We start from the raw sequence: 25,008 nt of genomic DNA, 5'->3' as shown, positions 1-25,008 counted from the left end.
GATTTGGCAAGAGCAATTATGAGTTTGCTGTTTATTAATTGATTTTTTTAAGTTAAACTTGTCATAAATAATTCGAAATTAAGTGGAAAAAAAAGCTAGATGGACCTGAAATTCTCAGAAGGGTGAATTCTGAGCTCGTGTGTGTGTGTGTGTGTGTGTGTGTGTGTGTGTGTGTGTGTGTGTGTGTGTGTGTGTGTTTTTGTGTCAATTATTCATCACTTTATAATAGTCTTCAATATAGAATGCTTATTGTATAATATGTATATTATCATTAATTTCTGCAATTGTTACAGAAGGAATTATTAACATAAGCCTGCAAAATTAAGGATCATAAAAACTTTTCTAAAAATGTATGCTACATTTAGTTTATCTTGGGGTGCTGAACCCAAAACTGAGCTCAGATTTTCTCTATCTCGTTCCATTGTCCACAGCATGCATTGGATTTTTAGCAATGTCAATGTATCATTATTGAATTTAATATGGAAAAGTAATTAAGTGAAACATTTCCTGTGGTAAATATTAAAGGTATATTTTACAGAAACTATTAGATTGTCGTATTTAATAACTAACATTTAAGAAAATACTTTATACTGCCTTTTTCTCTTCATGATTAAGTTGCATTTATTGCTTTTTCTCTTGTGAGGTTCAAGAGATTTGTAGCCTAGCAGAAAAATTCCAGCCAAGTTGTAGGTTCTTGCCTGCCATAGAATATCAACATGATAGCCGTCCAAATCTTGGATTTAAAATATCGGCATCCTAATCAATTCAAATGAACAAAAAAGAAAATGTAAATTAATGTTAAAAAATACATAAGTTAATGAAATTTTAAAAGAGAATATTCTGTGACAAGATGTGGTGGCTATCAAAATAACAATTTATTAAAAAAAGTAATATACATTGAATATTATAAAGATGAATAGAGATGGTGAATGATGATGTTCAGTGAAGATTTTAAAATAGTTGATGCAATTGTCTGAAGAGTCTCGTCAGGAACCTTTAATTTTCTGAGGATCTCCAATGTAAATTTGGGAATTATTCTTCCTCGCGCACCAAACATAAGTCCAATGACATTCCAATCTTGAATATTATATTTATATTTATCAATAAAGTTGCTGAGGTAATTATAAAGGTGGTGGTTCATTGTAAACGCCTATTCTATGATCCCATCAGTATTGTTTTAGTTCTGTTGAAGACTCGGAATGTCTGCTATAATATGTCAGAGCCATCTATAATTTGTAGATGCACACACTCACTCGGTTGGTTTTTTAAATTAATTTTTTAATTACTTATAAACATGTTCATTTTCACTTGGTATTTACAGGATTTAAAGTTCAATTACGTTTAGGCTAATTGGCACATACTTAATAGATAATGATGTGTTTCGTTACGTATTATGTTAAAGGTATGTTTCTGCTCTTTTTCATATACCAGCATATTTATAGCCTCCTTGACCTAACTGTATTTACTTTATTATATGTCGATAGTTTCCTTTGTTTATATTTTATATATGGTATATTTTTTTGCAGAGTTTAAATTCTTGATTTGTCTTCTGTAGTTATATTTATTTAAAATTACATTTTAAAAAGTGTATAACAAATAATTTAGGAGAACAGTATTGTTATGGTGACTGGCCAGGTTCAAACTAAAACTGGCTTCCTAGGCATCTGAAATATTGATAGAAAAGCACTACAGATAATTGTATGAGATTAAAATGTACATGATATCCTAGACCTTTCATGTTAGAGAGAAAACAACGTAAAGCAGCAAACCATTGTTAATTTACTAGCTACATACTGATTAATTGATTGAAATAGAGTACTGTGAAAGTGTATCATTATTACTTACTTACTTACTTACTGGCTTTTAAGGAACCCGCCCTCACATAAGCCTGCCATCGGTCCCTATCCTGAGCAAGATTAATCCAGTCTCTACCATCATATCCCACTTCCCTCAAATCTATTTTAATATTATCCTCCCATCTACGTTTCGGCCTCCCCAAAGGTCTTTTTCCCTCTGGCATCCCAACTAACACTCTATATGCATTTCTGGATTCGCCCATACGTGCTACATGCCCTGCTCATCTCAAATGTCTGGATTTAATGTTCCTAATTATGTCAGGTGAAGAATACAATGCGTGCAGTTCTGCGTTGTGCAACTTTCTCCATTCTCCTGTAACTTCATCCCGCTTAGCCCCAAATATTTTCCTAAGCACCTTATTCTCAAACATCCTTAATCTCTGTTCCTCTCTCAAGGTGAGAGTCCAAGTTTCACAACAATACAGAACAACTGGTAATATAACTGTTTTACAAATTCTGACGGCCTCCAGATATGGAGGATAGCTGCGAATATATTGAATAAGCAGTCGTGGACAGCCGTGGTCCTCCAGCTTGGGGGTAGGGCGAAGGCCTAACAACCCATCACCGTAAAAGACAGCTTGTTACGAAACCTAACAATAAGCCTCGGAATGGGACTGATTCTCTGGCACATTGTTACAGCTTTATTTAATTATTTATTTTTTGTACAAGATAACATTTCTTTATGTATTTATTTATTTGTTCTTACACCATAAATAAAAAACACGTATGCTTTTAATTTTTTAAAGTTATTTTCATGCACATTCTTTATATGTAAGTATTTGTGTGGTACCTGAAACTCAAATAAAATACATTTCGGATTCCGTAATAAATTACATACATCAGTGTTCTGAATTTTGATGATATCCACGTACTTTTGTATAAATTAATGTCGAAAATGTACACGACAACGAAATCAAAGCACTATACTGTCAAAAATTGTGCCCTATTTCGCCTCCACTCAGTGTTGCCAAACATATCCATGCTCTGGCCCGTAACTGAAGATGGTTCTGATACTGTAGCTTCAACATCTAGGCCAATGCACATGTGTAGGATCTTTGAGTATATCAGTAGGCCACGTACTACTGTTGTGATTCTGTTTATATTGTCCTTTGTTATAAATGGCTTGGCTTGTATTGATAGTGGAATTACATGTACTTTCTGGTGATAAGTAATATTCTGAGCAAATAAAATATTGCACGTGGTCCTTATTTTCATTATTCACGGATGTACTTGTATACAGTAGTGGCAAAAAAAACCGGACCGACCCTTGTAGCTGACTTCAGAGCCTTGTTCACTCCAGAGCCCAATAGACTGGTAACTAAGACTTTTGTGGTTCGAATCCTGCCTGGAAAGGAAACTTTTTTTTTTGTTCCTTATTCAAATTTATTCCCAATACTTTTTGATTGCAGCGATATTTTACTACTTAATTAACTTATTATTCCCAGAACATGAATTTTACCAGCAATAGAAAAGTATTGTGTACGTTAACAGAAAACCACAATTCCAAGTCTCACAGAGATTGTGTGCACTCAATGTAGGTCTCTGGCGTTTCGTCAGCCCACGCGAGTTGTGTGGATATAAAGGGAAAAATTGAGACGGTGTCGGGTGGAGTTCCCGGGTAGCTCAGTTGGCAGAGCGCTGGTACGTTCAACCAGAGGTCCCGAGATCGATACCCAGCCCTGGGACAATTTTTCCCTTGAAATTATTCAAATCTGCTTTACAGGGAGCTTTACCTGAAAGACTAGATTTGCATAATATATAAGTCACTGTGTACGTTAACAGAAAACCACAATTCCAAGTCACACAGATTGTGTGCACTCGTTGTGGGTCTCTGGCGTTTCGTCAGCCCACGCGAGTTGTGTAGATATAAAGGGAAAAATTGAGATGGTGTCGGGTGGAGTTCCCGGGTAGCTCAGTTGGCAGAGCGCTGGTACGTTCAACCAGAGGTCTCGGGATCGATACCCGGCCCCGGAACAATTTTTCCCTTGAAATTATTCAACAAAAAAAAGTTTCCTTCCCAGGCAGGATTCGAACCACGAAAGTCTTAGTTATCAGTCTATTGTGCTCTGGAGTGAACAAGACTCTGAAATCAGCTACAAGGGTCGGTCCGGTTTTTTTTGCCACTACTGTACATATGCTTGTGTTCATAGTGTTGTGAATTCTTGTGTGTAGGTCAAGATGGAGGTTATAAAAGTGGAGCCCTTGGCAGTCGACGGATTACAAACACAGTCCAGTATTTTTGGAGAAGTTGCAAATGAATCTAAATCACACAATGAATTCAAGGAGGAGGAGGAGGAGGAGGAGGAGGAGGAGGAGGTGAAGGTGAAGGAGGAGGAAGCAGCTGCAGTGCCCTTCATATTTGTAGCGGTGAACACTGAAACTGAGGTGAGTTAGTGTATTGGTTATGTAAACGTCCAAAGAACCATCTCAGGAAAGAACCAAAAAGGAAGATATTTATGTAAAGAATATTGTTTGTTTTATTTGAACTCCTCAGAAGCTAATCAGTGGAAATTAGTGATTTAATATTTGGTAGGTTCCTAGTCCCCGGTACTCATTACGTAAGTCGTTTTTGTTTTTACAGAGTGGTTCCTTTCTGAAACTAATTGTGATAGTTTGTTACTAGATGTGATTTTTATAGAATAATAATAATAATAATAATAATAATAATAATAATACTTACTTACTTACTTATGGCTTTTAAGGAACCCTGAGATTCATTGCCGCCCTCACATAAGCCCGCCATTGGTCCCTATCCTGTGCAAGATTAATCCAGTCTCTACCATCATATCCCACCTCCTTCAAATACATTTTAATATTATCTTCCCATCTACGTCTCGGCCTCCTCAAAGGTCTTTTTCCCTCTGGCCTCCCAACTAACACTCTATATGCATTTCTGGATTCACCCATACGTGCTACATGCCCTGCCCATCTCAAACGTCTGGATTTAATGTTCCTAATTATGTCAGGTGAAGAATACAATGCGTGCAGTTCTGCGTTGTGTAACTTTCTCCATTCTCCTGTAACTTCATCCCTTTTAGCCCCAAATATTTCCCTAAGAATCTTATTCTCAGAAACCCTCAATCTCTGTTCCTCTCTCAAAGTGAGAGTCCAAGTTTCACAGCATACAGATCAACCGGTAATATAACTAATAATAATAATAATAATAATAATAATAATAATAATAATAATAATAATAATAATAATGATTGCTAGAATGAAGATAATGTACCTATATATTGTCACTGTTCTTATTACAGGCAGAGTCAGACTATTTGCCTGAAGTTAAGAAGGAAGTTGCTGAAGAAGAAATAATGGAAGATAATGTCGGTGTTTTGGGGTGAGTAAAATGGTAATAAATCCTTGTAGAAAAAGAAAGAACCGTGCTTATGTCTCCAGGATAAGGGTATGCTGTAACTTTAGGAAAAATAAAATACTTTAAAAGTTGAAAATAGGGTACAACAAAAGTGTTCTGTCCTCTTCAAGCTTAATTTTAATATCGGACAAATCATTGAACACTGATAGGCAGAAATAAAAGACTGTTTACTCCAGCAGGCGAGCTCCCTTTGAATGTACCTTAATTACTAACAGCATATGACCAATACAGAAAATGACTAAAATTATTTTTCAGTAAAATAATGTACTATACGTACTCGTATAACACAGGAATTGGATGGGAAGTAATGGAGGTAATACAGTATCTATATAGGGTGTCTCTAAATTGGACTGACAACCTTAAGGATCGAATAGATAACCTTTTTTAAACACATTTTTAAGGAACAAATGGGGTGCAGTGTTTTGGGTACAGACTGTTAATTTAACACTGCAGTAATAATAATAATAATTTTATTTATTTAGATTATTAACTTGCAAAACAACGTAATGTGATATTTATTGTCGTGAACATTTATAACAGTTACGGTGCACTACTACAAGTTAATGACCTAAAAACTGAAACAAAACATCACATCCCATTTTTTAATAAAGGTGTTACACCTTCAAAGGGGAAAAAAGAGAAAATTCAATGTTCATTTTTATTATATTAATTTAATATGAACTCTAGCTTTATATCTGTGTTAAGATGTCCGTAAAGTAGACCAAGTTATGCGTTGAAATGTCATGCCATGCAAACACAGTTCAGCCAGCAATCTGTAATTTTATTGCTCGTTTTCTCAAAACTGTTGTTGAAAACTACTTACATCACATCTTCCACAATTAATTATAATTAGAACATTTCATGAAATGTTGTATGGCCATTTTTCTTAGTGAAAGCAACAAACTGTACCTCAATCTTTAACCTATCTTTACAGAAATGAAACACAAAAAGAAAAACATTTCATTTAAGACAAAAAAAAAAAGTAGTACCAATTATTAAAAACGTTGGAGCAATTTTTTTTAAATAGTTTGGTACAAGTAGTAAAACGAAAATTTTTAAGTTCCACAATTAAAAAAAAAAATACTCTGTAGGCATTTTTTCCCCTCCAAAATAGGAATTAAGGGTATGGGGTAATAAAATTTATTACACTTACAAATGTTTTAAGGATGAAGGTGTATGTAATAATCCTTCAACAAAAAGTGTTGTATAAGAGTAAGAAATGAAGCTGTGTTGGAAAGAGTGGGTGAAGAAAGAATGATGCTGAAACTGATCAGGAAGAGGAAAAGGAATTGGCTGAGAAGAAACTGCCTACTGAAGGATGCACTGGAAGGAATGTGAACGGGAGAAGAGTTCGGGCAGAAGAAGATACCAGATGATAGACGACATTAAGATATATGGATCATATGAGGAGACTAAGAGGAAGGCAGAAAATAGGAAAGACTGGAGAATGCTGGGTTTGCAATGAAAGACCTGCCCTTGGGCAGAACTCTGAATGAATGAAGAGATTATGTATCCGATCCCAAAGTTTGTTAGTCTAATTTAGTTCTTTAGTTTTGTGTATAATGAACTGGTCAGGTGACAAGAATGAAGGACCACTTAAAAAAAAGGAGATTTTTCTATTGTAAAACCAGAGGGCGAGACCAAAATGAAGCTCAGAACATGGAATTCTCAAAAAGCTCTGTGGAAAAGAATTGGAGGTGATTGGCAGTAAATGGGGAAATTGGAAAACATAGGAAAACCGAAGCTAATATTAGTTTATTGAGGTAGGAATGTTGATGATACAACAGAGAAATGTAGCCACAACATAATATTTTATTTAGTTTTTTGGTAGTTTATTCTACAATGCTTTATCAACTGCTAAGGTTATCTAGCATCTGAATGAGATGAAAGTGATAATGCCAGCGAAATTAGTCCAGGGACCAGTGCCAAAAGTTAACTAACATCTGCTCTTAGGCTAATGGGTTGAGGGAAAACCCCAGATAAAAACCTCAAGCAGGTTACTTGTTCCATCCAGGATTTGAACCTGGGCCCGTTAGTTTCATGCTAAACATTACTCCAGAACCATAGTTTATTTTTGTGTCATTCTCTGCCTGTATTTAATTTTTCTATTATTTATTTATTAAACTACCTCTCAACAGAGTTAGCCTCTTGGGACTCTATATTCACAATATTTGGTGTTAAGTTAATCAGCAATTAACAGAGATACACTCAATATTTAGAAATGATACAATTAATATGTGTGTGTACTGTACACAAAAGGAAATTAACAGGACTCATAACACATGCACACACACATAGTACATATATATATATATATATATATATATATATATATATATATATATATGTGTGGTGCAGTTATTGAGAACAGTAGTTACAATTTCGTCTACAGATTTTCTTACAATCTACACAATCATTTATATCATTGTCAGATCTGCAATCAATCTTAAAGCCTAAGTTCTTTTAAAATTTGATATCGTGAGTTCAAGTTCAGAGAAGTAAAATTTTCAGGAATTAAAAAAACTGTATAAATCTATATTTTTTAAAACAAACTTAATTTTTCAAGTATAATGTTTTAAAATGATATCATATCAATTGCTCCATAAGTTTTTATATCAATTTGTGCATTAAGGACTTGTTAAACGACATTTGAAGGTTTTGGACACGAGACACATTTGAAATCACTCACTTTTTTATGAAGCATTGAAGAGAGGGTAATTAGGTGTATAAGGGTAAAGAATTACATGAAGCCTATAAACTGACATTCATGGTCATAATCTCCATCCTCATTAACATTACCACTAGTACCAACAAGTGACTGAATGCAGTTCACAGCATCATTATGTAAGAATTTCATCAAAGATTTCACACAATTCAATTTCTTTTCATTTATAGGAATCTGACCTTTGTAAGCTTTCTGGGAGCGAATTACAGGTCCTGAATTAAGTTTCAATACTCTGACACTGCTCTTAAAACTATTTTAAATTCATTCTGAAAATCAATTATTTCATTACCTTTTACAGAATAAACAGGGAATTTTTCTCTTCAACTAAATCCATCCTTGATACATTTCCATGGACTCAACATTTCTTTTCATTTTTTCAATGACCGCAAAATGCTAGTCACAAGGTAGGAAAGAATGTCCTCGAACTGGGAACATTTGTTCCATTTTCTTGAGCCTACCATGTCCTGGACTTGGAATTATATTGAAATGACTGAATATTTTAAGGCTGTCCAAATATGTTAGGAGCGTAGACTTGGACACTTCTTTCCAGAACTGGATGAAATGTGTCCAAATCACTACATTTCAATAAAAAAGACACATTTCGAAAAAGAAGGTGACTTGGGGAGTTTTTGAACTCGCTCTCTTTTGTTCATAATGTAAAAAAAAAAAACCAGCAATAATGCAGTTTGTTCTGTCCTCAAGATTCTATGGAATGGTAGTGCAAGCTATTACTTTTAAGTTCATCTTTTCCATGTAGTTCAAATGTTTTAATTTTGAGTTGCTGTCTTAAAATACAAGATGGGAGGATAATATTAAAATGGATTTGAGGGAAGTGGGATATGATGGTAGAGACTGGATTAATTTTGCTCAGGATAGGGACCAATGGCGGGCGGCAATAAACCTCCAGGTTCCTTAAAAGCCACTAAGTAAGTAAGTCTTAAAATACATGGTGTCCGACATGAACTATTCTGTTAAGAGTTTGATAACTCAATAACTAAATATTAATAAATGTATCTCACAAGGAGAGGACATGCTCTGTATATCACCGAATGGAATAAGATTGTGTGAGATGAAAGTACAAGACGTACTGTTTAAAGTCATACCTGGTATGGGTGGCCAATGACCCCTCGTTTTGGAAATATTGGCTATTGTTTGTGACATACTTCCGTTAGGTGCCTAATAGGGAAGCATTAGACTGTGTAACAGCATAGCCCATATGGTTGGATGCTGAGCTGTTATCCAGGCAACCTGAGTTCGAATCTTAACTGTTTCTATATTTTTTTCTTTTAATAATGATTAATATTGTGATCACAGTTATCTATTTACATACCTATATCATATTTCTCAATGTATTGAATGCTTCATCATGTTTTGAACAAATTACTAATTAACTAACATTGTATTGTAAAGGATAAACAATGAAATACTGCTCACGTAGGAAGGTAAGATGTGTCACCGGCATCTGTTCTATTTCTGTAGCAGCTATTCCATTTCATTTTGTACCCGATTCATTATGATGTCATAAAAACACACAAACATACATATTTCCTGCACCATGCACAGCAAATGAAAGAAGGTTGTCCACAGTCACACACATTTTTCCGCACTTCTGCCGCGAAACAGATATCCTTCACATTCACAAACATTTCTCGTTCGTTTATTAATTTTGATGCATACCAGCATATTTCAACATGGCTTTGAATATAGGAACTGACAACTCAACGTGAATAATAATAATAATAATAATAATAATAATAATAATAATAATAATAATAATAATAATAATAATAATATCAAGCTTTAAAAAATCAGAAGGTATTAGGATTCGAACTCGGGTTGCCTGGATGACAACTCAGCACCCAACCACATGAGCTACGCCCTTATACAGTCTAATGCTTCCCTATTAGGTACCTAACGGAAGTATGTCACAAACAATAGTCAATATTTCCAAAACGAGGGGTCATTGGCCACCCATACCAGGTATGACTTTAAACAGTGTCTCTTGCACTTTCATGTCACAAGATCTGATTTAATTCTGTGATATACAGAGCGTGTCCTCTCCTTGTAAGTGGTGTTTACTGCAGACCTCGCCAAGTTCTTGTGGTGACGCCATAATTCCATTCCTCGTGATTTTCAGCAGATGTTCAATTGTTGTTAATTTTTATGTTATTCCATTCATTGTTGCTGACATTTTCGTGATGATGAATTCATTTGTTTAGTCTGCCAGGCCAGACGAGACGCACATGTGGACTTGATGACTTCCTGTTTTTTGCAGCGGATGGCATTTGGATAAATTTGTTGGTTGTTGAACTTTCTTATTAGCGTTTGTCTCAGATTAGATTTATGGCTATATAGTGTGTATTTTGTCCCGCGCCGTGGCGTCGCAGTCCAAGGCATCCTGCCTAGGACTCGCGTTACGGAATGCGCGCTGGTTCGAGTCCCCATGGGGGAAGAAATTTTCTCATGAAATTTCGGCCAGTGTATGAGACCGGTGCCCACCCAGCATCGTGATGCACTTGGGGAGCTACGATAGGTAGCGAAATCCGGTTACGCAAACCAGCTATAACGGCTGGGGGGCTCATCGTGCTAACCACACGATACCTCCATTCTGGTTGGATGATCGTCCACCTCTGCTTCGGCATGTGGGTTGTGAGGCCAACAGCCGGCTGGTAGGTCTTGGCCCTTCGTGGGCTGTAGCGCCACGGATGATTATTATTATTAGTGTGTATTTTGCTGATGTTTTCATTTTTATCTTTTTCTTGTTGATTCGAAAATTATCTCATTCATCAGAAAAAATTAAAAGTAATTACAATCTGTTTTTTGCAGGGCTGCGTTGCCTTATCAACAGAGCATTTCAAACAGTGCAAGAGAGAAAGAAGTGAAATTTGTAGACGGAAGGTTACCAGAAGAGATGAAGCTTGCAAATTCTTCCAGCGAAGACAAGAATGTCCTGAAATGTGACAGATGTGAGAAATTTTTTATATACAGTGAGACAGGGAATTTTTTGTGTAAAAAGTGCAATGATGAAGACCTAAAAATGAAAGCTATTGCAGGAGACAAGCAGTACTCTTGTAACCAATGCAGTAAATTTTTCGCTAGAAAAGAAGGTCTAAAAAGACATGTGCGAATCCATACCGGTGAAAAAGCGTACAGCTGCGAATTATGCGGTAAAAATTTTCATACAATAATTCATTATTAATACATACACAAACACATTCCGGTGAAAAGCCATACGAGTGTATTGCAAAAAACGATTCTCTTTGGCCACTAACCTCGTAGTTCATTCACGGACACATACTGGTGAAAATCTATACAAATGTGATCGTTGTGATAAATCGTTCTGTCATTCGAGTGCCCTTGTGAAACATTCTAGAACGCACATTGGCGAAAAACTCTACCAATGTCAGTATTGCAATAGACGTTTTTCAGATGGCAGTGTTCTAAGAAAACATATAAGAACTCACACTGGAGAAAAGCCATATCAGTGTAAGCAATGCAACAAATATTTTTCTTCCAAATCCTACGTCACATTTCATGCCCGATTACACAATAAAACAAATAAAATGTGAGAGGATCTTGTTACTATATCAAAACATGTGGTGAACTCTGTTTAAGAACTTTTATTTATTACATTTCTCTTATATAAAATATGAGCATACACTTTCTCATATTAATTTTACGGAATTCTGTAAAGGTTCAATATGCATGCGCCACTAGAAAACATTCCTAAAATACCTTGAAAATCGTTTGGATTTATAGTATGGAGTAGTGAAAATTAATTGTGATCACTAGGAGAGTTATATGCCCGCATATATCCATACTTATATAATATATTATATAATACAGTAAGAAATTAAGTGTGTTGTGGCAGTGATAAAATTGTGAAAAATTCCTTTACAGTGGCGCGAACATATTGAATCTTCAATCGAAATTTCATTTTTTTTTCGCAGAGCCAGTGTTCAGTGTGATACAGGTGTCCACATAGTTCCCACACATTGGCTTCCAGCAAGTGATAGGGTCAGATCCTAGATTATAGTATATGAAGAATAAAAAAAAAGTTCCATCTATAAAATAAGTGCACGCACAGAACAGAATTAATAAAATTTAAAAAGGAATTTTACTTAGCGGTATTACTGCCGTGCTCTCATGGTTAACATTCGGCAGGTCTTTGAGTGGCCTCGTGCATAATATTCGGCAGGTCTTTGAAATTTAATTGCATTATTGTTTTCAATTTCCTATGTCGCCGCTCCAATTACTCGCCTCAATTTCAATATTGCAACCAATAAGCTGCTTCCATTATTAAATGACACCCACTTGTCTAATCCACGTGGACTAAAACCGAGGTTGCAATGTCTTGTGCTGAGGACGAACATTAAGGTATGTGATTAAAAATTATTATTAAAGAGTTGTTATTAAGAGTTAAGAATGTTAACGTACTTGTATATGAAATAATAATACTAATTACAATAATAATAATAATAATAATAATTATAGCCTTTTAACAATATAACAAACTAGTGCTTATTCTTATCGAGGAAGTAGACATGACAACATGACGCTTAGAGTGAAACCTACAGAGCAACAATCAGTCGGTAAAAATTATGTATGACTTGAGGCTTTCCCGGCGTTTGATATAGAATAACAATTCTTGGGTTCTCAGCCAGGTGAGTTGGAGATTAGCTGCCAAGCTTTCGATGGCTAGCTCTGCCATCTGATGAAGTCTGACGAAGTCCCTGAAGAAGATGGCAGAGCTAGCCGTTGAAAGCTTGGAAGCAGATCTCCAACTCACCTGGCTGAGAACCCGAGAAGAGTTATTCTATGGTAAAAATTATGTTTTAAAAGCACACCGCACGTTATTGTATGATGCCGACATGTTAAGCATGAGAGCGCGGCGATAATACCAATGTTGCCACACTACACCAGGTGTTCCAAACGTTTGTCAGAAAATATAGCTAATTGAGTGTCGAAGGCACTAATTATGTTTGTCTCCAATATATATTATGCTCTAATTACTCAAGTTTTATAGTTCTGCCTCAAACCTGGCTCTCCAGCATGATGGCTTATGCGACAACAGCACTCAACTGATGGTTAATTGCGAGCAAGTCATCATTATTATTAGGACTCGAATTTTTAGATATTTATATTTATATTTTTATTTTTATGTGCTAAAAATCGGGAAAATATGACAAAAAGGAAAAATATTTCGTTATGTTTCAATTATTTCATGTGAATATAAACAATATGCATCAGTTTGTCGGTGTTACAACCAAATGTTTCGTCCACTACTCCGTGGATATCTTCAGTGGCGTGGTACACGTGTGTGCAGAGATCTGCTGTGTGTATCAGACTGGTAGCACGTCGATATTTGAGGTGTGGGGCTGTTGTTGCTTGTTGTCGCCGCGGTCCACACCAGTGGCTTCGGTGCTTTGATTGTTTGTCATAGTGTCTAATTGTCGGAGAAAGGGTTTGATGTTTGTGCTTCTGAGGGCCGGATACCAAGCTTTGTTGACCTTGAGTCCTTCCTCCTTGCGGTTAAAGTTCTTTTTGTGTTTATGAATCTCAATAGCTTCCCGATGTAACTGGCATAGAAGTGTGGCGTACTGCTTAGGATGTCGGTGTCCTGGAACCTGATGTTGTGATCCCCATCATTAAAAGCATGCTCGGCTACGGCCACTTGTCCACGTAACCTAGACGGCAGTTCCTTCTATGCTCTGTGATTCGGGTCTTGAAGCTACGCTGTGTTGTACCTATGTACACTGACCCACAGGAACACGGGATTCTGTATACTCCAGCTGATGAAAGTCGGTTATGTTTGTCCTTGACAGACCGTAAGCAGTTACGAGTCTGCCTAGTAGGAGTGCAAATTGTCTCCACGTTGTGTTGTTGTAGTATCTTGCTAGTATACGCATCCTATCAATGCTGGCCGTGAAAGCCTACATTCCAAGAATATGCATCAGAATAAATTATGTTGCCTCGCCAACTGCAGAAGAATTACAGTACACAATGAGATTCATCCATTACAAATGCTTGACGATTATCGCGGAACACTGCCTTGTACTGAGGAAAAGAGCGCCCTGGCCATTAAGAAACAACATGCACTCCCTGGAGACATGTTTGTGACTGGAAACGAAATAGAGACAGATGATGTTTATGAAATTATAATTGCTTCCTGAATCAGCGTTATGATAACTTACAAGACTCTCCTAAATGACACATCAATGTTTGTGTGTTATTTAATGTGTAACACTTTTATTAAGCCGCCAATGCTTATCTACTATAATAGTCATTTACATGAATAAGATTTTTACATGAACGTTTTCGATACCATTTTTTGTATCATCTTCAGATGCATTATAATTAAAATTAACAATTAACATTTGTAAATGATTGAAAACCTAGCCATTGGTGTGTGTTTTCTGTGAACTTCTTTTCGTGATTAAGTGTGTGATACATTTATGGATGTCGCTTGTCTACTAGTAATTAGTGCTAATAGTAATACTAAGCTTACTTAATATCAATCAATTTCTAAAATGCAATATAAAACTTATAGTATAACACCAATATAAAAACTTTTATAAAAGAACACTTGTTTGGTCGTTTTTGTTATTCTGTCTTTGAGTTCTGTTGTGTCTTGCCTTTTAATGGGGCGATTATAACTGTTCTCTCTTTGTTTTTATATAAAACTTCATAATACTAAAATGCTGAATCATTGTGTAAGAAGCAATTTGTAGAGCACTTGTTTTAATCACTTGGTAGATAAGCATTGGCGGCTTAATAAAAGTGTTACACATTCAATTATAGCAGTAACAAAACAAAAATGAAATTGTTGTGTGTGTAAGTTACACTAAATTGTTTTAGTGGTAACAGCTCTTACAGCTTGCCAACTGTCACGTCTAAGGCACTGCACTGAACATTCGGGTCATGATTAATCTGAGGTGGTGCTTTTGTCGAAAATTATTTGATGAAAACTTAATTTTTCTGTTAAAGAATCAGTAGAATGGAGAAAAATTGTCTCCGGCACCGGGACTTGAACCCAGGTTTCCAGAGTTACGTGCTGGCACTTTATCCACTAAAATAGGTGAATTTTTAAATCTCGGGAATGGCCATCACTAAAAGAAAACCAGTAGGTCTTCTTTAGGAAGACTCAAGACGAATATCCGGCGCCTAAACGGGATTTTTTCGGCTAAGGAATGGTAACCCTAACAGAAGGTTCCCTGGCCCTCCAGGTTGGGGGTTGGGCTTTGGGTTGACAACCCAATCCCGGAAAAATTTTAACGTTGAGAAACCCAAAGAAGCAAGCCGGACTGATCATCAGAGACGACTAGGCAAACGGAATAAGGATATGTATTTGGCTACATGGAACATAAGAAGTTTATTTAGACCTGGAGTCCTGAGAGATTTGATACAGGAACTTGACAAATATAATATAATGATTGCGGCAGTGCAGGAAATAAGATGGCGAGGGACGGAAATGTTCATGTCCGGTAATTATTTGGTATGCTATAGTGGTAGTGATGGCCGAAATGATTTTGGAACGGGTTTCCTGGTCCACAAGAAAGTTAAAAGTAATATAATTGATTTTCAACCCATTAATGAACATATATGTAGTATACGGATCAAAGGAAGATTTTTTAATACCACCATCTTATCAGTGCATGCCCCCACAGAAGAAAAAGATGAAATTGTTAAGGATGCCTTTTATGAACGTTTGGATAGAGTACACCAACAAATACCTAAGCATGATATTATAATTATATTAGGAGACATGAACGCCAAAATTGGTAAAACAAGTGTGGTATCTAATGTTGGTAGGTATACACTACATGATATATCTAATGATAATGGGGAAAGACTATGTGATTTTGCGGTTGCTAAAGATCTGGTTATCTCCAGCACGCGGTTCCCCCACAAAAATATACACCTACAAACATGGATATCACCTGATGGCTTTACAATTAATCAAATTGATCACGTCATGGTAAGTGCAAGGCATGCCTCAGACATCTTAGATGTTCGATCTCTAAGGGGAGCGGACTGCGATTCAGATCACTTTCTAGTCAGAGTTAAATATAGACCTAGATTATCAAGATTAGCAACTTTTGTAAATAACAGGTGCATAAAATTTAATATTAATAAATTTGAGGACAGTACAATAGCAGATGAGTATAGAAGAACTATAACAGATAATATTCATAAACAGAACATACAGGAGATGAATATTGAACAGAAATGGTCCTTCATTAAACAAAATATACATTCAGCTGCCTCAGAGATCATTCAGACCACGCAGAATAAAAATAGGAACACTTGGTTTGATCAAGAATGCAAAGAAATGATAGATAAGAGAAATGAACTCAGACTGGTTATGCTACAAAAGAAAACTAGAGCAGCAACAGATAAATACAAAGAAGGAAGGAGAAATACTAAAAATATTTGTAAAATGAAAAAGAAAATGTTTGAAGAAAATTTATTGTACGACTTAGATGAAAAATTTGGAAAAAATGAAAGCAGAAAGTTTTTCGAAAGTGTCAGAAGGCAGAAGAAGGGCTTCCAACCAAGAACGATGATATGTAAAAACAAAGATGGAAACCTAATTACTGGAGAACTACAGGTACTAAAAGTATGGACTGAATATTTCAATGATCTCTTGAGTTCTGGAGGACAAGAAGATATAAATGTAAACGTATCCTATTTTGGACCTGACCCTTACATGCCAGTACCAACGAATACTATGGTATATGATGCAATAAGGAAAATGAAAAACAATAGAGCACCAGGAGAAGATTCGATTAATGCAGAGTTAATCAAAAAGGGTGGAAAGGAGTTGTGGAAATGTATTCATAATCTGATTGTGGATATATGGAATCAGGAACAAATGCCTAGTGATTGGAGTGTAGCTGTCATATGCCCTATACATAAAACGGGCAATAAACTGGAGTGTAAGAATTATAGAGGCATATCACTGCTAAATACTACATATAAAATTTTCACTAATATCTTAGCTAAGTATTTAGAACCATACATAGAAGCAGCTCTTGGAGAATACCAGTGCAGTTTCCGTAAGGGTCGATCAACAACAAATCAAATATTTTCTTTACACCTAATTTTAGAGAAGTTTTGTGAATTTAATTTACCTTTGCACCAATTATATATTGATTTTAAAAAAGCTTTTGACTGCATTAGCAGAGATTATATTCTAGAAACTTTAGGCGAAATTGGAGTTCCCAGTAAACTGATCAATTTAACTAAAATAACTTTAACACAAACTCAAAATAAAGTTAAAATTCAGAATAAGCTCTCTGAAAGCTTTATAACTTTTAATGGCATTAGGCAAGGTGATGCCTTATCAACTATGTTGTTTAATGTTGGATTGCATAGAATTGTTCAAAAGATAACCATAAACCCAGGAGGTACAATCATCAATAGAACGGCACAATATATGGCATATGCAGACGATATTGTTATCTTATCACGCAATGTAAGTACAATGGATGAAATACTCAAACAAATAGAAGCTGAAGCAATCAAAGCCGGTCTGGAAATTAACAGTGATAAAACTAAATACATGTATAATATGAATAATGACAATTCTAATAAGATTAATTTAAATGATACTGATTTTGATAGAGTTTCCTGTTTTAAGTATCTGGGTTCCATGGTGAAAGACAATAATGATGTTATGACTGATATAAAAGAGAAGATTGCAGCTGGGAATCGAGGTCTTTGGGCATTGAATAAAACTATGAAGTCTAGGTGTATCTCAAGAAAAGCTAAAATAAGAATATATAAAACTATTATTAAACCAATAGTAGTATATGGAAGTGAAACCTGGACTCTATCTGAAAGGGCAATTAAGATCTTAAATGCGTGGGAACGGAAAGTATTACGGAAAATCTTTGGGCCTACTTATGAGCAAGGGTTTTGGCGAATTAAAACAAATGCTGAGTTATATGAATTATATAAAGATAACAACATTGTTGTTGACATAAAACTCAGAAGGTTAGAGTGGCTGGGACACGTAGCCAGGATGGAGAACAATTGCACACCCAAAGCTGTACTAGATGCATTACCGGTAGGAAGAAGGAAAGTCAGACGACCTAAATTGAGATGGCTGGATGACGTTCAGGCTGACCTAACAAAAGTTGGAATTAGAAGATGGAGAACACGAGCATTAGACAGGAGTGATTGGTCGGATGTTCTGAGGGAGGCTAAGGCTAAACTATAAGGGCCGTAATGCCAATGATGATGATGATGACTTTATCCACTAAGCCAATCCGAATTCAAGTTCCGATGCTGAATTAAATCCCTCTCATTTTTAAGTTCTACCTACTGTGTTCCCCTTTGTTCACCTATCCCCGTGTACTGTGTAACAGTATGGTACATGAGGGTAGGCCAACAAATAGGGAACACAGTAGCTACAACTTAAACATGAGAGGGATTCAATCTGGCATCGGAACTTGAATCTGGTGTGACTTAGTGCATAAAGCACCAGCCTGTGAAAACCCAGGTTCGAGTCCCGGTGCTGGAGAGAATTTTTCTCCATTCTACCGATTATTCACCATATGGAAACGCAGAATTGCTGCAATGAAACTCCATATGTACTTCGGTACATCATCTATATACTGTATATAATTCGAACTGATAATGGAAATAACGGGAAAACGGCTGAATGGATTTTAATAAATGACCCCTCATTTTGAAGCTTGGAACCCAAAGTTTTTTCAGAAAAATAGTAATTTTCAGTGAAATGTCAATTTCCTACATCATTTTCCTATTTTCCAAAATCCATCTGTCGTCAATTATGAGACTTTTCAGAATAAAACAAAAGACACACTACAGTAAACAATATTACACGAAGATTATGGTCTGCAAGATTGCTGACACATTTAGAGCTCAAATTTAATTGGTTATTAAAAACTTCAAGAGTTATTAAACTTATTTACAGGTCTGATTCTGCGGTGTGTAATTTTCTGAGTACAGCTGTGTATTGGATATTAGAAACTACAAAACTTGAGGTGGCATCATGACATTATTACCATTAGAAATGAAATATTATTGTAGTTAATCCCTTGATGTGACTATTTTTCATTAATTATACATATTAATGCTATAGGTCTATAGACGATATGAAAGTGAAATGTTTTGGGTTATATAAGTAGATGTAGAGAATATCTTAAATTAAATATTCATTTCTATAATTTACTGAGTGGCGGCTATATGGTATACATAGTATATGTTACCGAAGACTATAAAACTTATATATATTGTTATTAAAAATCAAATATTTTTATAGTTAATCAAGTGGGGTTCGGTCTTCTTCTTATATTTAATGGCGGTGTGTGGAGATATTTCTGTGCGTGATTCTCTTCAGTATTGGCTCGAGAGAGCACAAAAATTAGAGTTTCTATGGAAAGACCAAAAGGTATTACTTACTGCTAAAATAAGAGGCCTACAAGATTTTGTAGTCACCTGATGATTTCAGCAAGATCTCTTAGCAGGATAAAATTATTTTACCCTCTATAAATTTCAAGGTAGTTCACGAAACATGCAGCAACTATACCAAGATGCTATGTCTATAGTTCGAAAGCGTAACAAACCTGACTTTTTTTTTAACTTTCACCTACAATCCACAATGACCTGAAATAGCTACTGCTTTACTCCCACATGAAAAACCGACTGATCGTCCTGACATTGTTACTTGCATTTTCACGTTCAAATTAAAAAACTGAATGTGTATAGCTTCAAGACAAACTATTTAGCATAAAAAAACATTCACAGGGAGTATGTTTCATTATTATTGAAACAAACAACTTTCAGAATGTCTGGTACTTAGTTTGCAGCATTTGCTGCACAAGCCACTAGTAGTAATATAATTTTTGTGTGTTTTATGTGAACGTCTGAAAATATGTACATAAACAAAAATTGTCAAAATGTGTGTTGTTATGTGAAATAAAATTTAAAGTATATACTCAGATGACCTTGTCCGAATAATCATCACCATCATCATCCTGTCAAGTATTAGTGCCAAAAGAACTGTTACGGCCTGAAAAAGCGATTTTCTTGCCATCTTTTCATGGGTCGACCAAGTGACCATTTCCCATTTGGGCGATACTTCATTATTGCCTTAGGGATCCTGGATGAAACCATTCTTGAGATGTGTTCCTTCCAGTTTAACTGATATCTGGAGATATAGTCCAGTATTGATGACACATTAAGTTCCTGAAGGATATCTTCATTTTTCTTTCGATCCCATTTAGTGTAGCCAGCTGTTCGGCGCATGAATCTCATCTCGCAAGCTGTTAGTCTGCTTTCATCTTTTGTCCTTATAGTCCACGCTTCACTCCCATAACATAAGACTGGTCGAGCTATTATTTGATAAAGGCGAGTACGAGTTGATTTTTGTACTAACGAAGGTTTTAAAACTCTATTAATGATGCCCATTGATTTGTTGAATTTTACAATTTTCTCTGGTAAATCCAAATTTTCAACAAAAAGTTTATATCCTAAATAAGTAAACTCATGAACTCTTTCCAAAATTGTGTTATTTAAACAAATTTTGCTTGGTATTGGGTATTTACCACAAAAGGCCATTATTGTTGTTTTGTTAATGGATATTTCCATTGAATATCTTTGAGCTATTAAATTTAAATTATGCACTGAGCATTGCAAATCATCTTCAGATGTTGTTAGTAAAACAAGATCATCCGCAAACATTATTACATCTAATTTTAAATTTCTGTTAATAGTGATATATCCGTGTTTGGTTCTCTAAAATCTTTCACAATGGCATTCATATAAACGTTAAAAAGCAAAGGAGAGAGGCCACAACCTTGCCTTGTCCGAAACTTAAAACATAATTACGAGTTTATATTATAATGCAAATAAAATATTTACCTAAGAATCCTAGTCCTTATTAGTATATTGACATCTAAGTGATCTTTGTCTTCATCCTTGAAGCATTCTTTAGCTTTCATAAGTTTATGTTCATTTTTTGTAACACCTGCATGCATTCTTCTTGTGGCAAAGCCTAAAAAAAAATCCATTCTTTAATAAAGTTGATTCTTTTATTAATTCACGTGTGCACATTGTATAATCCGTATTTCTTTTCTCTGTGGTAGTGCATGGTAAGCACTAGAGGTTAGTGTAATCGAGCACACACTGAGAGTTCCTCGATAATAAAATTGAGTATAAGTATTGAGACACAGGATCCAAACGTTTCTAAAACAAAATTAATACCATTTTCATTAACATCACATGGCCTTGAGCAACTAAAAATGAATAATAACAGAAGTATAACAATACATGATTGTAACCTACCTACTTGCTCATTAACGCTTTAAGTATATCCTCACAAGTTAAATATTTAGGCATTATTATTGACCAACATTTAAAATGGGACAAGCATATCTCCTTCCTGTGTAACAGATTGCGTAAAACAATCCACAAATTTTCCATTCTACACTCTTATTTACCTGTTTATGTTCTGCGTACTGTGTACTTAGCTCTGTTTCAATAATTCAGTATGGTATTTTAGGTTGGGGAGGAATGGCAAAATCGACTCTCCGTCCTTTAAATTTGCTCCAAAAATAATTATTAAAATTTGTCCATATAAAACTTTTGATTACCCAACAAAATTAATTTTTCAGGAATTTGGTGTATCAAATCTAGAACAAATTTATGAACAAACATTGCTGATTTACTTCCATAAAAACCACAATAAATTTAAATTTGATCCTCACGAATACCATACGAGACAAAATTACAGTTTCTTTCTAAATACTCCGAAATGCCACACAACTGCTGGATTAAAACACAGCAGAAATTTTGAACCCAAAATATATAATGCATTAATTAAAGCCTACCCTGAGCTAAGTACACTTAACACACATAGATTTAAGAAACAAATCAGATTAATTATTTAATTGTTTAATCTAATTGAGTTAAAAATTGATACTCTAATATTTATGTACTTTTGTATTTTCTATTTTTATATAGACCCTATTATTACATGCTGTATTATTTTACCATTTATTAATGTGATTGTGCTCAATGAACTCTCTTAATTTTGTGATATATTTTGTATAACTGATCTGAACTGCGCCCGAGCATGAGCTTCTGCTCTTTCGGGCTGCAATGCCTAATGTAGCTCAAGTGTAAGGTATTAAATAAATAAAATAAATAATAAAACAAAAAAAAAATTGCCTTCCTTACTGCATAATCCAGTAATGGCTTTGCTTCAAATAAATTCAAGTTAAGAGCAAAATTATGTATCATATTCGTTTAATATTTTTATACAATATATAGGCATATGGATTCACTTCTCACACCTCACTGCTATCAAATCATTACATATTTTAATTGTTGTTGGGGTCAACGTCTCAACTCTCATTATAAAGGAACTCTAGAGTCTAGACATTACAGTTAATGGCGGATTTATTATTTCATCAGTCCAATTTATTTTATTTCAGTACATAATGTACCTAGATGTATTAATTGCATGTCTGTTATATTCCGCTGTATCGATTGCTGTAGCTGGTGTGATGTCAGCACCAACTCTACAGAAAAAGCAAGCTGGTTTGAAGGTCATTGAAATCAGTCCTGCTACATCAAAGGTACTGATGCGAAGTGTCCATACTTGTAATTTCCAATATGCTGGTATGGTCTCAGCTCCTATACTGTCATTTGCTGGGAACCACTGTGTAGGAACTATGTGCATAACTGTAAAAATCACTTTAAAAGCAGAAAATATGGTGACTCCACTTTTTTCATGTAATCTCAACTCCACGGACTTCTATAAGGGGTTATGCCTTGAATCTCTACTCCTAAGCAATTACCTGTTCACTTAATAAAGTTAAATTTCGCTTCCTCTCCCTCCCAATTTTAAATTATGGTTTGATTTATTAAAACTGTATTATAATTCGTAAAAAAATGTGTTTTCCTTGGACTCTCACTTTGAGAGAGGAACAAAGGTTAAGGGTGTTTGAGAATAAGGTGCTTAGGAAAATATTTGGGGCTAAGAGGGATGAAGTTACAGGAGAATGGAGGAAGTTACACAACTGCACGCATTGTATTCTTCACCCGACCTAATTAGGAACATTAAATCCAGACGTTTGAGATGGGCAGGGCATGTAGCACGTATGGGCGAATCCAGAAATGCATATAGAGTGTTAGTTGGGAGACTGGAGGGAAAAAGACCTTTGGGGAGGCTGAGACGTTGATGGGAGGATAATATTAAAATGTATTTGAGGGAGGTGGGATATGGTGATAGAGACTGGATTAATCTTGCTCAGGATAGGGACCAATGACAGGCTTATGTGAGGGCGGAAATGAACCTCCGGGTTCCTTAAAAGCCAGTAAGTAGTGGCAGTAGGAGTAGCAGTAGCAGTAGCAGCAGCAGCAGCAGCAGCAAAGAATGTGTTTTCATATCCTCTTGTGATTTATGCTGTGGAAAACTTACTAGTGATTGTTTCTGTTGGGAAAAATAACTATATTCACTTATTTGTAACTCATTTTTTTTTTTATTTTATGTTTTCCTGCAACACCAACTCCACAAATTGCTATGCATGCAGACGATACAGCTATTTATGCAACCCATCGCAACATTAACATAGCCTCAAATCACCTTCAGCAAGCCTTGAACATCGTATGCCCTTGGATTGAAAATTGGCACATCGCACTGAACTACAATAAATGCGAAGCAATGATATTTACTTTGTGTCGTCCTGCTAATCCTCCATGCATAAATCGTTCAACCAACGTGATACCGTGGAAACCAAAGGATGAAGCTGTAAAATATCTTGGAGTGCACTTAGATCGCCGTCTGTCATGGAAACATCACATCAACAACAAACTTAAATTGGCCTACTCAAGACTCGCTAAATTATATCCGCTCCTCAACAAGAAATCATCTCTAAAGCTACAAAATTGCATGCTACTTTACACATCTCTATTACGACCTCTACTGCTTTATGCCTGTCCTGTCTGGGGAGGAGCTGCAATAAGTGAAATTAAACACATCCAGTCTTTTCAAAATAAAGTCCTACGAATTTCACTCAATTCTCCTTGGTTTGTCCGTAACAGCCAACTACACAGAGAAACTGGTATTGACACAATCAAACAGTTTATTCATTCACAAGCTAAGAAGTTCTATAACAACCTAGAAAATATTCCAGGCGCCATCCATTACTCTCTCAGAAGGAAGTCCACATTTCCCACCAGAATCAAGAGCCGACTTCCAATGGACCTCATATTATAATAAAAATTTATCATCACATCAACCTATGTGAATAATTATTTATTAACAATTATTTTTGTTCATTGAGGAGCCCAATCTAGGCTACCCTCAATTCAGTGTCATTTATTGTATTTATATTTTATTTAGAAATGATCAGTATAGTGCTAAATGCGCTGATCGATCAATAAATTGTTAAAAAAAAAAAATGTTGGTTTTGTATTGTATTTATTTACATTCCATGGTGGTCGTACATCACTTCACAGCTAGAATATGGAACATGTCAAAAATAATTTTAATAGTACTACAAAGACTTAATTCATAGCCAGAGTCTAGTTTAAATATATACAGAAGGGTTTTACAATAACAGTACAACACAAGGGGTTAATACTGATACTTAACACAAGACAGAAATATACATGCAGCATTATTGAATGTCAAATTCACCTACAGAATAGAAGGCGTGAGAAATTAGGTACTTCTTTAATTTGGCCCTAAATAATCTTATGTTCTGAGTTTGATTTTTTATATCCATAGGGAGGCTATAAAAAATTTACTGCCATATAACACATTCCTTCTTGATAGCACGATAGACTTGCCAATGGAGTATGAAGGTAAATTTTTCTGACGTGTATTTATGCTATGAACTGTTGAATTAGTTGCAAAGTTTTCACAATTACATATAAGGAAGTTTATTAATGAAAAAATATACTGACAAGCCATGGGCATTATTTGTACTTTTTAAAAATGGTCCTACACGATTCCCTCCATTTGGCACCTACTATTACTCTAATCACTCTTTTTTTGTAGTAGAAATATACTA

At 35.3% G+C, this 25,008-nt stretch overlaps 1 protein-coding gene across 11 annotated transcripts in view; it reads left to right on the top strand.

The window, feature by feature from the left end:
- The window catches only part of LOC138705737 (zinc finger and SCAN domain-containing protein 31-like), a 92,246-nt gene that overhangs the window by 45,759 nt on the left and 21,479 nt on the right, over positions 1 to 25,008 (top strand). For 7 of the 11 annotated variants that reach the window (XR_011333743.1, XR_011333742.1, XM_069834307.1 and 4 more), the window contains 3 exons: positions 4,029 to 4,241; positions 5,114 to 5,193; positions 10,781 to 11,622. Coding sequence is in view for 8 of the 11 variants with exons in the window: in XM_069834302.1 (XP_069690403.1) it covers positions 4,029 to 4,241; positions 5,114 to 5,193; positions 10,781 to 11,153 (666 nt within the window). In the remaining 3 variants the exon portion in view is untranslated. Of the gene's footprint in view, positions 1 to 4,028; positions 4,242 to 5,113; positions 5,206 to 10,780; positions 11,623 to 25,008 lie in introns of those variants that run through there. The other 4 variants (XM_069834301.1, XM_069834309.1, XM_069834310.1 and 1 more) reach the window with 3 other exon arrangements.

This window comes from Periplaneta americana, chromosome 9, assembly GCF_040183065.1.
Source record: "Periplaneta americana isolate PAMFEO1 chromosome 9, P.americana_PAMFEO1_priV1, whole genome shotgun sequence".
NCBI classification, from domain to species: Eukaryota; Metazoa; Arthropoda; class Insecta; order Blattodea; family Blattidae; genus Periplaneta; species Periplaneta americana.
This window is presented reverse-complemented; position numbering and strand designations above follow the sequence as displayed.